At 35.2% G+C, this 15,306-nt stretch overlaps 1 protein-coding gene across 1 annotated transcript in view; it reads left to right on the top strand.

Moving 5' to 3' along the window:
* The window catches only part of LOC104653765 (sperm-associated antigen 16 protein-like), a 32,980-nt gene that overhangs the window by 4,045 nt on the left and 13,629 nt on the right, over positions 1-15,306 (top strand). The window contains exons 2-3 of the mRNA XM_030917096.1: positions 7,308-7,354; positions 8,500-8,595. Of these exons, the coding sequence (XP_030772956.1) occupies positions 7,308-7,354; positions 8,500-8,595 (143 nt within the window). The remainder of the gene's footprint in view (positions 1-7,307; positions 7,355-8,499; positions 8,596-15,306) is intronic.

Genomic DNA, 15,306 nt, shown 5'->3' on the forward strand with positions numbered 1-15,306 from the left:
TCCAGCCTCCCGAGTAGCTGGGACTATAGGGACCTGCCACCACACCTGGCTAATTTTTTTTTTTTTTTTTTTTGTATTTTCAGTAGAGACGGGGTTTCACTGTGCTAGCCAGGATGGTTCGCCTCGGCCTCCCAAAGTGCTGGGATTGTAGGCGTGAACCACCGCACCTGGCCTTTCCTTTTTTAAAATTTACAGTATGGTTTTTAACTTTTTTTTTTTAAAGCTAAACATTGTAGTTAAGTAAAACATTTAGAAAGGTGGATGCATAGATTTCTTTTTCTTTTTTTAAACTAACATTCTCTTAGATACATGTGTTAGCCACTTTTTCTTCTGTTATAAAATGGTACTTCTCTGAAATGTTTGTAGTATTAAGTGAAAAGACATTTCTAAAATCCTTAATAATTGTTATGAATCCTAATAGTGTATTTCTTATCACTGGAACTTTACGCATGGGTTCTTAGATATTAGAACATACATACCCTATGTATATTCAGATGAAAAGGATACACAACCTGCATGTAGACAGACTAAGAACTATGTTACTAAATCCAGAGTGTTGATATTCACCTGTGTGAAAGTCATAGGCTATTTGGAGAGAAAAAAATGTGTTTTGCTCTGTGTCCTTTAGTCAGATGTTAATGTGCAGGTGACTCACCTGTGGATCTTTAAATGAAGATTCTAGTTCAATAAGCCTGGCAAGGGGGCTGAGCTTCTGCATTGCTAAGAAGCTTCCCAGTGCTGCGGGTGCTGCTGGTCCAAGGACTGTAATTGAAGTAGCAAGCCTGTAGATAAATATCTTAACCTCTAGCCTTTATATTTTCAGATAGAAATATCACATGTAGAGCCCATATCTTTGGATCTGCTGGCTTAGAAGTTGGAAATACTTACACCATCAGCTTCCATGAGCACTATGAGTCTTATATGCTGAACAGAAGTTATTTTCCAGTTATAAAGGTAGAAGATACGCAATAGCTATCTAGAACAGGAGTGGCCAGTACATTTCCACTCTTACCAATTCTGTTGAATTGGTAGCGGCTCCCTGGTATAGGATATTAATAAGAATTCTGAGTCCTCATGAAGACTGTGTGGTAAAAACTGCAGGGAGCAATTGGCAAAAGGGAATATGACCACAAGCATGCTAGCTACCTTCCATTTTTGTCTATATTATTCAGTTATTTAAACTGGCCTTCCTAAGAAAGGGACCAAGACTATGATATTTGCTATTTACGGTATTTTTATTTCAGCTTAATAAGTAAAATGTTGATCATGGAAGATCAGGCTAGATTTTAGATTGCCTCTGTGTACGTTGGCTCTGCAGTGATGGCAACGATTACAAAATGATTTCTGTCTATAGTAGCTTTGGGAAATCATGTAAAATATAATTAGCTATATGTTTCACTCCAGTTCTTTATAAAGATGCTGCTGCTGCTGCTGGCAGTAAACACTACCTACAAATGCAGCAGTGGAAGAGACCAGTGTGTAAGGTACTTTGTATGCTGCTCGCATCTGAAAATTGTTCATTGGTTTCTGGCTCTGGTTCATTTGTGGAATGTTATTTGTCTCTCCCTCATACCAGTTGGCACCTCAAGCTCTGCGCCATTAGGCCAACCAAAATGTCTCACTGAGGTTTCTGGCAGTTGTGTTCTCTGTAGTACTGTGATGGGCTTAGGGCTCCCTGGCAGTTTCAGTGTGGGTGTTACATTTTCCTATTTTCTGAAAAGATTGACAGTATCAGGATCTGGTGCAGGCTCTGCTAGTGCAGAAACCATGAGATAGTTCATCCATGGTGACCAAATACCAGGGAACTAATTCATGCTATGAAACTCACAAGTGCTACTAAATTCCTTCCAGAGCAAATGGAGATTTGGGAGGAATGGGAGCCTCAGTCTGTGTCTAGGTTATGACTAGGAATACAGAACCTGGTCTGAACTTGGATGTTCCTGTAGGCTGTGGCTTCAGGGCAGGGAGAAAAGGGGAGCCATGGACACTACCCTAGGCAAGAGCAGTCTAGAAAACCAGGCACAGTATTAAGTGTCAAGTCAACGCCAAGTGTGCAGATAGGTAAGAACTAAGAACCATATATGAGGGGAACAGATGGGGCAGAAGAAAATTTTGAAACTGAAATTCACCAGTGTTCTTCGAAGGAATACTAGGCAGTTAGAGGGAAGGGAGTTTTGTAAGGGCTCAAAGGCAGCTTGACATTAAGAAACTGGTTTTAGGCCAGAATGCTAACTTATTATTTCAGTAGAAAAATAACTTTGCATGAGAACTGTGATTAGCTTAATTGTATGGATGTTTCCTAGAGAGTAGGATCACCTAAGAGATTAAATTACGGATGAGAAAGTTGCTCAGTGAAAGTAAAACCAGAGTATACAGAGTTTTATCATTCTTGACGAATTAACCTTTTCTACTCTGGCAAGATTGCTATACAAACCAATGCTTTCCAAAGTTTTTCATATACAGTACTCCATCACATCCTACTTCACTCTGCCTTTTATGCTATCCCAAGGGCCAAGGGGATTGATATCTCTACGATGCACTATTCTTTTTGTGAGAACCCAAGAATGTCATTTCTCTCAGGCTTTGGAACCAGATATTGCTGGATATCTGTTGAGAAACTCATCTGTTTTCATTGGGTCGATACAGAGATAGTGTCTGATTCCATGTCCCTTTTTACCCTAGTTACTGGGAAGCTTAGAGTCAAATCTGGGGGTTATTTTTAAACAATCTTATGAGACCTATGGTATATGCTGCATCTTAATCTTATTTCTATAATACTATTTTCGTTTCTCCTCCAAATTCCACATTCATTATTTGTCACATTTTATATAGTGTGTATATTTGCAAACTGCTACAGAATCACTTTAGGATCAGTTTGTGCACCTGTCCCTATTGCCAGCTAGCTAGCCAGGTAAACAGATGCATACAAACATAAGTGTCAGAGTACATTTATGTCTTTAATAACATCGTGACATTTAAACTGAGTTGCCTTTGGGAAATTTTAAGTATAAATTATATTGTGGATACATAAAAATCAAAATATGTATCTTCCTAGTTTGATTGTTTTGTCCACTACCTGACGTATTGTCTCATCAATCTCTTGCCCTTGGTTAGATTTCATTTTGAGTCTGTAGTCGGTAGCTCTTTTCTGCTTCTCTTTCCTCTGGGGGTCTTCAAATTGAGCTATTTGTGTGATTTGATTTACCTGTTATTAATGTAATACTTGAGAGTTTTTGGAAAAAAATAGGTGAGTTCATTACCTAGGATATTTGTAAAAAAATATGGTGTATTCCTATTGTCTCATTGTAGAAACAGTATGATGTAGCAGCACATTTATGGCATTTGTATCTCAGGAATTTATCTTTGTCATTAACAGCTATGTGATCTTGGGCAAATCTTTTAATCTCTGATTCAGTTTCTTCATTTTTAATTTAGAGATGACTGTATTTGTGCCATTTGACTTCATTGGGTTGTTGTGAGAATAAATATTGTTTTGGTCCATGTGAAAATACTTTTAACCTTTGTAAAATGGTATTTATGTTTCCTCTTAATCTTTTTTGATTGTGGGAAAGTAATACATTTAGGTGATAAAAAAGCCATTGTCTAGAATATTTGCTGGGTAGGAGTATATAAGTGTTTTTTGATATTTTCTATGCTTTCAGGACAAATCACTTTTTTTCTGCTGTGTATTGCCATGTGACATCTTCCTCATGTAATCTTATCAGTGGTTGGCTTATTTACAACTTTAATGTCTATCCAGAAGATTTTAGAGTATTCTTTTTGAAATTATTATAATGTGTACATGGTGAAGGATGGCATTGCTTTTCTGAAGACATACAAATGACTGTATACAAAATTACTTTCTAGGAGCTGTCTCTCAGAAGGGGTCATGCTTTTTCATTGAAAAGAGGTTGACTTCCTCTAGCTGAACCTTCGGAAATTTTATCTCATATAAAACTATCAGAAATATATAAATCTATAACTGGAGGGAAATTTAAAATGTCTTTTATTCATTTTAACATATGGGGGAACAACAGCATGAGAAATTTAAGAGATTTTTTTTCCATAGATACTCTTTCCAGAGTGAGAAAAGAAATGACAACAAACACTTGTGTATCATTTACTATAAGCCAGGCACTAATCTAAATGCTTTACATATATTGACTCTTTTAACACTCATAGTATGGAAGGAAGCCAGTCTCTAAAATAAAATGACACCTTGATATGGTTTGGATCTGTGTCCCCACCCAAATCTCACCTTGAATTGTAATAATCCCTATGTGTCAAGGGCAGGACCTCGTAGAGGTAATTGGATCATAGGACCAGTTTCCCCCATGTTGCTCTCGTGATAATGAGTGAGTCTCATGAAATCTCATGGTTTTATAAGTGTCTGGCATTTCCCCTGCTTGCACTCATTCTCTCTCTCATGGCGCCCTGTGAAGAAGTGCCTTCTGCCATGATTGTAAGTTTCCTGAGGTATCCCCAGCCATGCAGAACTATGAGTCAATTAAACCTCTTTTCTTTATAAATTACCCAGTCTTGGGTATTTCTTCATAGCAGCGTGAGAATGAACTAATACGCATCCAGTGAGCCCCACATCCTAATATTCATGCTCTTGTGTAATCCTCACACATTGAATAGGCATGACCCATGTAACCACTAGGATAATGAAGAAATGATGTGTGACTTCTGATCTTTGGTCAGAAAAGCTATTGTGGCATCCACATTGTTTTCTTGGACTGCTTCTTCTGGGGGTAGTTAGCCCACCACATCTTGAGGATGCTCATGTAGCCTGTGGAGAGACTCACATGGGGAGGAACTGAGGTCTTCTGGGAAACTAGTACTATGTCAGTGAACTGCCATGGAAATGGATCCTGCTGCCTCATCTCAGCCTTCAGATGACCCTAATCCTGCTGTCATTTTGACTGTGACATGAGAGACCCCAAGTCAGATTGCACGAGCTAAACCATTAGTTAGTTCTTGACCCAGAGGAACTACAGTATAATAAATGCATATTGTTCCTTTTTCAGCATTATTGACATGTACTTGACAAAATTACATATATTCAAGGTGTACAACGTATTTTGATATACATATACGTTGTGAAATAACTACCACACTCAAGCTAATTGACTTGTTTACCTCGTATAGGTACCTTTTCATTTTTATATTACTTGTGGTGAGAATATTTAAGATCTACTCTCTTTACAGATTTTAAGTGCACACTACATTATCATTAGCCATATTTAGTGTGCTATATATTAGATCTCCATAAATTCTTCATCTTATAATGAATGTTTGTGCAACTTTGACGAACATCCCCATTCTCCCTACCCTCTGTTCATTGGTAACTCCCCTTCTAATGTCTGTTTCTGTGGAGCTGGAATTTTTTTTTAGTTTCCACGTGTAAGTGAGATTATGCAGTATGTGTCTTTCTGTATCTAACTTTTCACTTAGCATGATCTTCAGGTTCAGTATCTGGAGTAGGGTGTTAAATAAGAAGTAACAGTGGCTTTGGAACTGGGGATTAGGGAGATGTTGGAAATACATTGTTAGTGAAAGATAAAATATCTTGAACAGATTTCTAGTAGAAGCCTTATGTTCTTTAAAGAGGCTGATGGCAAGGAATTAGAGAGTGAGGCAAATGCTATTAGAAGCTGTTCTATAGTAATAGATAATAAAGGAGATATTTTACTCCTTGTAGTATTTAATATGGATGAATTAAGGTTATGGAATAGACTGCAAGTATGCAACTATTTTTGTGTGGTTGTTGTTTAATCATTTAGCTATTTTTGAGCCTAATTACTTTTCGCTATGTTATTAGGAGAGGCACTTACTCATGTTTGACAATAAAATACTGACCTTTTGACAGATACCTCGTGTCTGAGGGTTGGTCATAATGGAATGGGGCTTAAGTGTCTCCTGCAAGTGATAGGGGTAAGAAATACAGGGGAGAATGATTACTTGTGATGGAGCTTAGTAGCAATAATACATTTATAGGTTTAGATCTCTGAGGAAAATATTTGGCAAGCACTTTATGTATTTATGTAGCACAGAAAACCCGCACAGAACATGGAGAAGCAATATAATATGGTGAAACCTAAACATCTGGGTTCTTTTAGTTCCTAGCTGTGGAACCTTATGCCTCTGATTCTTGATTTGTAAAATAGAGTTATAGTTCCAGCCTCATAGACGGGATGAAGATGAAATTAGTTAATACATGGAAAACCCTTAGAACAGTTCCTGTCTCCTATTAAATACTGTGTAAGCGTTATCTATTCTTGTTACAAACAACAGAAGTTGTTATATACCCTTTCAGCTAACGCTTGGTTAGCATTAATACCAGAGACATTTTATAATGAGCAGCAAATGAAAAATAGGCTAATCCTCTCTTTGATTTTCATAACCACTACCATGCATTAAAGTGTTTAATTCACACATTTTAAACTTGGCATAACCAAGTCAGTGTAATAAAAAAAAAATGTAAACCTTACAACAACAACAGCAATAAGCATTGAAGGTGTGCACTGTGATTTAACATAAAATATTATCTTGAAGTTTTCATATGTAATTAGAGTAACTTACAATTTTTGAAAGTCTTAAAGCAATTCTCATAGAATTATTTTATGTTAGAATCATTTCCGTTGATATTTAATTTCTTCAGTATTTATGAAATTTTGAATTATGATGGCTGTATACTTTATATTCACTTAAAAAATTAAGTTATCTTTCCCATAAAGATAATTTAAAAATGGAGATACATGGAAAAGTTACATTTTACTGATAAAAACATTGATATGTGTTCTTTACTTAAATATTGGTGTGCATTTGTTTTGTTCATTCACAGTACTTTAAATCAAATAAAGTCGTATTTTATTCACGTACTGTGAATAGTTAACTCAGGAGCTCTGGAAAATTCATTGTGGTTTAAGATGAATTTGAAAAATTTACTGTTTTTCCTTATCTCTTTCTAATTCACGCTACCTTATGATATTATATGTATTTTCATAAGCCTTGATAGAATCAATTTGAAAATCATTAGATAGATAGTAAACAGTCAGACAGACAGATAGAAATGTAGGTTTTCATGGATTTGAGTTGTGGAAAATAATGAAGTATTTTGTTTTAAAATATCTACATTTATAGGCTATATGAGGAAGACAAATTTTTTAGAGATTAAATTATATATATTTACTAACTTCTTGGTGAGATAGTTGAATCCAATATTATATTTGAAGGTCAAATCAATTTTTGTGTAATAATTTTATTCTATATTTTTTGAGATTAAAACTTGACAAGATATTCAGAGGTCACCATAACTGAAGCATCCGAAGATGACTATGAATATGAAGAGGTAACATGTTAATTTTAGGTGTTTATTCTGTAAATTTATTGCAGTCATTCTCATGAAGTGCTCATTTTATTTTCTTAAACATGTAAGACCATTTCTTTTTTCTTAAGAGATACTAGTTTTTCTACTGAATTTAGCTTGTATCAGCTGATTAAGAATGAGATGTGAAAATTCTATTTAAACATTTAAATTGGATAATACGTCTGATTCTTTCTATTTTCATGTTAATTGTCCTTCAGGTTCACCTCCTTATTACCTGTAGATTCCTACCATAAACTGTTATCTCTGTTCAGGAGGCACTTCCTTCCTGTCATCCAGTCTACTCTTGTCAAGGATTCCTAGATTCCCACTGCCCAGTTGGAGCTCAGGCCTTAGGCATCCCTCCAGCTTAACTGTACTTCTGTCTAATGTGGTTCCTATCTCAAAGCTTTCCTTTAATTCTTTGTTCTCGAGACCTATCATTACTTTGGACACTTGGAGGATAAAATCACTGGTAGATGACAGAGGCTGTGAATGAAACTGTGTGGAAATAAGCCTGGCGAGCCTGGGTGAGCAAGAGATGGAATGAAGATTGGAGACAGGCTTTTTATTACTGGTGAAATGGAGATTATATGTACCACATGAAGTTCCTGAATGAGTTAATAAATGTAAAGGGCCTAAACCAGTGATCAGTACATAAGAAGCTTGTGTTAAGTCTTAACTGTCATTAATATAATTACAATCCATCACGTCCTTTCAAGATTTTAATGCTCAGTGAGTTTTATTTTTTAATAAACCAGAGATTTTCAGTTGCTAGTAGTTATGGAAAAGTGATGGTGGAGAGCACTTGGGATGGGGAGAGAATGGTAATATTTAGATAGCCTTGTTATTTCTTCAGCAGAATTATTAGATTGTATTTTCTATTATAGATAAAAGCAGTTGCCTACAAAGTAATCTTGAATTTATTAGAAGTGACAGTTAGTGACATTTTCAAGGAAGTCAGAAGAAAGCAGTTATTCATTTTTTATGGATCTTCAGAATGACATGGTGTTTTACATAAAGTATTTCTTTGATCCTTTGATTTGTGAAGAAAAATTATTTCTGAAGTGAAATAAAGTATTTTATATTTCTGTTCACTTTTCCTGTCCTTCTCTTTCTCTGTGAACTAGATACCAGATGATAATTTTAGCATCCCAGAAGGTGAAGAAGATCTAGCAAAAGCAATTCAGATGGCCCAAGAACAGGCTACAGATACTGAAATTTTGGTGAGAATTTGAACACTAGTGTAGTCTATAGTTTAGCAGTAGTACTTTTTATATGAAGTTTGGAAAATTTTTTAAATGTAAATACTTACTAGTGCAGCCCAGTCCCATGTTGTATCATTTTCATTTCTGTATATTTGTGATCAAGCCTTCACTTTAAGATAAGCAGTCATATTTACTCTTTTTTGGATTGCCATTCTCCACATCATGGTCACTCTTGCATGACTTTGTATCAAGTGACACCTTCTCTCCGAACTCTGATTAATCTCACTGGAGGGTAAACCAAGAATTTTTAACATTTATGTTTAGAATTTAGTATTATATGCAAGTTCTACAGTCTGTTTTGTAAACATTTTGTGTTTTTTTAAATGAAACTATTAATCTTACAAGGAATACTTAATATATTATGACTTTTTCTTGCGAGGCTTATGAACTAATTATGTTAAAGAATGTGGTGGGGGATGATTTTTGATTATAATACAATGAGCTGAAAGTGCGTAAAACTGATGCGTAAAAGTGCGTAAAACTTTTAAAAAACTTTTAAGAAAGGTGCGTAAAACTAAAAAAATTCCTCTAAAATTGAAAACTCATTAAAATTGTGAACCATTTAATATGATGGCAAAAATATTTTTAAAATGTTTTATTTTGTACAACATTAAGAAGGATGTTTTCTTTCAGTGATTAACCCCTTTACTAAGAAATGTGAAGGAATTTGTGAAACTCCTTTTTGGTTGCAGATTTGCCTTCCTTAGTATGGAATTGTATGTGAGACTTTACTGCATATTATACCATGTCGTTCTTTCCATATTCTGTAGACTTCTTCAATCTAAAAGTCCAATAACTCCTTTTCAAAATATCTGTCCACTCAAAATTGGAATAAAAGCTTTAGAGGAAGATTTTTTCAGGCCAGAATTAATTGTATTCTGTTGTAAATGGAGGGCTACAGCTCATAGTAAATGACGTTCTCTAATGCATCCCATGGACATAGCTTCTTCTTGGTAGACACAAAGTGAAGTCTATTACATAAACTTACTAGTCTGTTGGATATCTCAAAGCAATAATTTGTAGGAATAGTTTTAAAATGTAGGAATAGCATTTTCAGTGACGTGGAACTGATATGTTTATTCACTTCTCATCATCCTCTTGCTTCACGTCACTAAGGATTTTGACAAATTCTTTACCGCTTATTTGTATTGGTATTTGGTAAAGTACATGTGGCTAATACAGAGCTTGGCACATAGTTGGCACTAAATAAATAGCAGTTAAATAAGAGAATGAATAAATGAATCATTGAATGAAAAAACTATGAACAAAACTGTAATTGCTTCTTTCGGCCATCATGCTCGAAAGTGTTTATAGTGCAAAGATAAATCAGAGGGCAGTTGAGGAAGAAATCCATTGTAGTAGCTGTTGTATCTTCTGAGCCAAATATCAGTAATTCTTATTTTATCAATTTACTGGAAGCTTTTCTTTATCATAACCTCACATGAGCTAACATTCTTGATTTCTGGCATGCCTATAGCTGATTGACTCTCATTTAGCTTCTTTTTACCTCACTTTAAAAAATTCTTTGGAGGAACAGTATTATGCTGAAAATTCACAGAAGTTGTCCTTAAGCTGTTAAAATTAAATATAGATTCATTTTATCATAAGCATATTAGTTATATTTTTTAATTTGCTTTTTATTTCTAAAGTATTTTAAGCTTCAGCAATTTGAATTGTGCTATGGACTTTCTGTTTTAAAGAATACTTATTGCTTGTTAAAACAGTTTTTTGTTCTGATCTTATATATATTCATAAACAAGATATATTTTCTTCTATGTTAAAGGATACGGTAATCTCTATGCACAGACCTCTTAAAATTTTCATTGAAGATTGCAAGTAAAAGATTATGATACTATTAGGAAAGTTAAGTTGAAATAATGTAAATTGTCTTATTTGTTAAAATATTAACAAAAATGACTTATTGAATAGTTGACATTTAAATAAGTTCTTATGATTTCCTTTTTTTTTTTTTTTTTTTTTTTTTTGAGACAGAGTCTTGCTCTGTCGCCTGGCTAGAGTAGTCCAGTGGTGCAGTCTCGGCTCACTGCAAGCTCCGCTTCCCAAGTAGCTGGGACAACAGGTGCCCACCACCACGCCCAGCTAAAATTTTTTTGTATTTTTAGTAGAGACGGGGTTTCACCGTGTTAGCCAGGATGGTCTCGATCTCCTCACCTTGTGATCTGCCCGCCTTCACCTCCCAAAGTGCTGGGATTACGGGCGTGAGCCACCGCGCTGGGCCAAGTTCTTATGATTTCCTTTAAACATGGGTAGTATAGATTAAATATTTGAGAATTGATTGCATGGTTTGCTTTATAAATTTTAAATCGTGTATTTGATACTATCCGTTTTCTTGGTAGGTTCAATGATCTGAATTCTGAATTAAATATATTTTCATTATATTTAAAGTTATTCTTGAAAAATATTGAGAAGATAGGAAATGTTATTAATCTGTAACAGTTGTGTAGTTTGGTTATACTATCAGTTATTTCTTGAAATTGAAGCATTTTACAAGTACGAATACAAGTAGGAAATGTCAGCTTTAGAATGTTCATAGACAAAATGAAGCAATGTGCTAGAGCTACCATTATTTGTCCTCAACAGATTTTTGGGTCACGTGTGGCTACAGTAATGTTTGATCGTTCAGCAGTTTGCAAAGTGAGACCGTGTTTTGCTAGTTTGTAGATTGCTTGCTTTTTTGTGCTTATTTTGTGGTGTTTTGTTAACCTCATAATTAAGTTAAAAGCCATAATGAGAGTTGTATATAATGTATAATAGGGATAAAAGTGCAACTTAAAGTTTCTTACGCATACATAATGGTTGCATGTATGATATCTGTGGATACATAAGTAGAATTGGCGCGGTGGCTCAAGCCTGTAATCCCAGCACTTTGGGAGGCCGAGACGGGCGGATCACGAGGTCAGGAGATCGAGACCATCCTGGCTAACACGGTGAAACCCCGTCTCTACTAAAAATACAAAACTAGCCGGGCGAAGTGGCGGGCGCCTGTAGTCCCAGCTACTCGGGAGGCTGAGGCAGGAGAATGGCGTAAACTCGGGAGGCGGAGCTTGCAGTGAGCTGAGATCTGGCCACTGCACTCCAGTCCGGGCGACAGAGCGAGACTCCGCCTCAAAAAAAAAAAAATTTGTAACTAAAGAGCTTCTGTATTATAATGTTCTGTTTTTACTAAATAAGCCTTTGAATTTCTCGAGACAGAACTGTGTCTTATTCATATTTAATTCCCAGCACCTTTCATGGTACATGGGAGATGTCATGGTACATGGGAGATGGGTAATATTGACATTTTGGCAATATTGATTCTTCTAATCCATGAACATGGACTATCTTTCCATTTTGTTGTTATATAGCTTTCGTTGTAGTGATATCTCACTTGATTGGTTAAGTTAACTCATAGGTATTTTATTTGTAGCTATTTGTAAATGTGATTTCTTTCTTCATTTCTTTATCAGATTATTAACTGTTGGCATGTAGAAATGCTACTGATTTTGGTATGTTGATTTCGTATTCTGCAGCTTTACTGAATGTATCAGTCCTAATTGTTTTTTTGGTGAATACTTTAGGTTTTTTTCCAGTATAATATCATAGCATTTGCAAACAAGGATAATTTGACTTCTTCCTTTCTGATTTGGATGCCCTTTATTTCCTTCTTTTGTCAGATTACTCTACCTAGGACTTCCAGTACTATGTTGAGTAATAGTGGTGACAATGGGCATCCTTGTTATGTTTCAGATCTTGAAGGAAAGGCTTTCAGGTTTTCCCTGTTCAGTGTGATACTACCTGTGGGTCTGTCATATATGGCTTTTACTGTGTTGAGGTATGTTTCTTCTACCTTCATGTTTTTTGAGGGTTTCTATCATGAAGAGATGTTGAATTTTATCAAATGCTTTTTTCAGCAACAATGGAAAGGATAATATGATTTTTGATCTTCATTCTTTTGTTATAATGTATCACATTGATAGAGTTGCATAAGTTGAACCATCCTTGCATTCCAAGGATGGATCCCACTTGGTCATGATGAATGACCTTTTTAATGTGTTGTTGAATTGGCTAATATGGTCTTGAGGATTTTTGCATCTGTGTTCATCAGGAATATTGGCCTGTAGTTTTCTTTTATTCACATGTCTTTGGCCTTGATATCAGGGTAATACTGGCCTCATAGAATGAACTTTGAATAATTCCCTTTTCTTCTGTTTTTTAGAATAGTTTGAGTAGGGGTGGAATTAGTTCTTTTTTAAATGTTTGATACAATTCAGCTGTGAAGCCATTGTGTCCTGAGCTTTCCTTTGCTGGGAGCCTTTTTATTATGCCATCAATCTTGTTACTTGTTATTGGTCTGTTTGGCTTTTGGATTTCTTCATGTTACAACCTTGGTAGGTTGTGTGTGTCCAGGAATTTATCCATTTCTTCTAGGCTTTCCAATTTACTGGCATGTATTTGCTCATTGTAGCCTCCAATGATCCTTTAAAATTTCTTTGGTATTGGTTGTGATGTCTCCTTTTTCCTCTTAATTGTATTTATTTGAGTCTACTTAAAAAAATTTTTTTTTGGCTAATGTTTTGTCAGTTTTGTTTATCTTTTCAAAAAACCAACATTTGTTTTATTGATCTTTTGTATTGTTCATTTTAATTTCATTTATTTCTGCTCTGATGTTTACTATTTTTCTTATATTTATTAGGTTTTATTTACTCTTGCTAGTTCTTTAAAATGACTCATTAGGTAATTTATTTAAAGTTGTTGTTTATTATTGATGTAGGCACTTGTAGAGAGCTGGCAAAGGGATCATGACAAACTCAACATTCCAATGGAGGGTATTTGATCAAACAACAAACTGTTTGTCATGAATGCAGGATATGGGCAAACTTATGACTGTGCCTACCACCAGAAGGTTTGCTGAAAGCAATCAACTCCCTGGCACTGTGCTCCTTGAGGTTATCTACTGGGACATCTAGAGCCTATTGTTTGAAGAATGCAATCTTGCAAGCCTGCTGTAAATCAAACTGCTGACCAACAGTCACCCGACAGTCACCCTCTTCTCACTATCTCTTTTACCTAATAAATAATGGAGGACTGAAAAAGCTCCGGGCCCTTGTTTACTAGAAGCATGGAGCCCCCTGACCCTTTACCAAATATACTCTTTTGTCTTTTTCTTTATTCCTGTGTTCGTCATCCTTTGTTCAGTCCCCCAAGGTCCATGCAGGTGGCAAAGTGGCGTCCATACAGGGACTTGAGGACATCAGCAGGCACTTATAGCTAAAAAATTCTCTGTTAGTACTGCTTTCACTGTATTTCATAGGTTTTGGTATGTTGTGTTTCCACCATCATTTGTTTCAAGAAATTTTTCAATTTCCTCTTTGCTTTTCTCATTCAGGAGCATATTTGATTTCCATGTGTTTGTGTAGTTTCCAAAATTCCTCCTGTTATTGATTTTAAATTTTTAAATTGATTTTATTGTGGTCAGAGAAGATACTTGACATAATTTCAGGGTTTTTAAATTTTCTTATTTTTTAAGATTTGTTTTGTGGCCCAATATGCCAGGCCATATATATCCCAAGGATAGAGATAGTCTGTTCTTGAGAATGATGCATGTGATAAGGAGAAGAATGTGTATTCTGCAGTCACTGGAAGAAATGTTCTGTGAAATAGCTATTTGGTTCGTTTGGTCTGTAGTGCAGATTAAGTCTAATGTGTCTTTGATGATTTTCTGTCTTGATGATCTGTCCAATGCTGAAAATGGAGTCTTCAAGTTTCCAGCTATTATTGTATTGAGGTCCGTCTCTCTCTTTGGCTCTAATAGTATTTGCTTTATATATCTGGATGCTCCACAGTTGGGTGCATATATATTTACAACTGTTATAATTTCTTGCTGAATTGGCCCCTTTATCATTATATAATGACTTTCTTGTCTTTTTTTGTAGTTTTTGTTTGAAATCTCTTTTGTCCAATATAAGTATAGCTACTCCTGCCCCTTTTTGGTTTTCATTTGCATGGAATATCTTTTCCATTCCTTTATTTTCAGTTGCTTATTTTCAGTTTTAGAGGTGCAGTGTGTTTCTTGTAGACAACAGATCATTAGGTCTTAATTTTTCATCCATTCAGTCACTCTATGTCTTTTTATTGGAGGTGGTTTTAGTCCATTTATATTCAGTGTTATTATTGATAAGTAAGGAGGGAGCACCTGCCATTTTGTTACTTGTTTTCTGGTTGTTCTGTGGTCTTCTCTTTCTTCTTAATTCCTCTCTTCCATTTAGTGAAGGTTATTGGTGGTATGATTCAATTTCTTGCTTTTTATTTTTTGTGTATCTGTTGTATGTTTTTTGATTTGAGGTTACCATGAGGCTTGCAAATACTATTTGATAACTCATTATTTTAAGCTGATGACAACTTAGCATTGATTACATAAACAAACAGAAAAAGCAAAGAGAAAACTACTGAAAAGTCTCCACTTTAACTTAATCCTTCTACTTTTTAAGGTTTTATTATTTCTATTTATATCTTATTGCACTGCCTATATTTCGACGTTGTTGTACTTTTTATTTGATCAGTTCACCTATTTAGTCTCTCTATTAAGGTATGAGTAGTTTACATACCACCATTACAGTGTTATAATGTTCTGTGTTTGTGTGCTTACTATTACCAGTGAGTTTTGTACCT

The sequence above is a fragment of the Rhinopithecus roxellana genome, chromosome 14 (assembly GCF_007565055.1).
Source record: "Rhinopithecus roxellana isolate Shanxi Qingling chromosome 14, ASM756505v1, whole genome shotgun sequence".
Lineage (NCBI taxonomy): Eukaryota > Metazoa > Chordata > Mammalia > Primates > Cercopithecidae > Rhinopithecus > Rhinopithecus roxellana.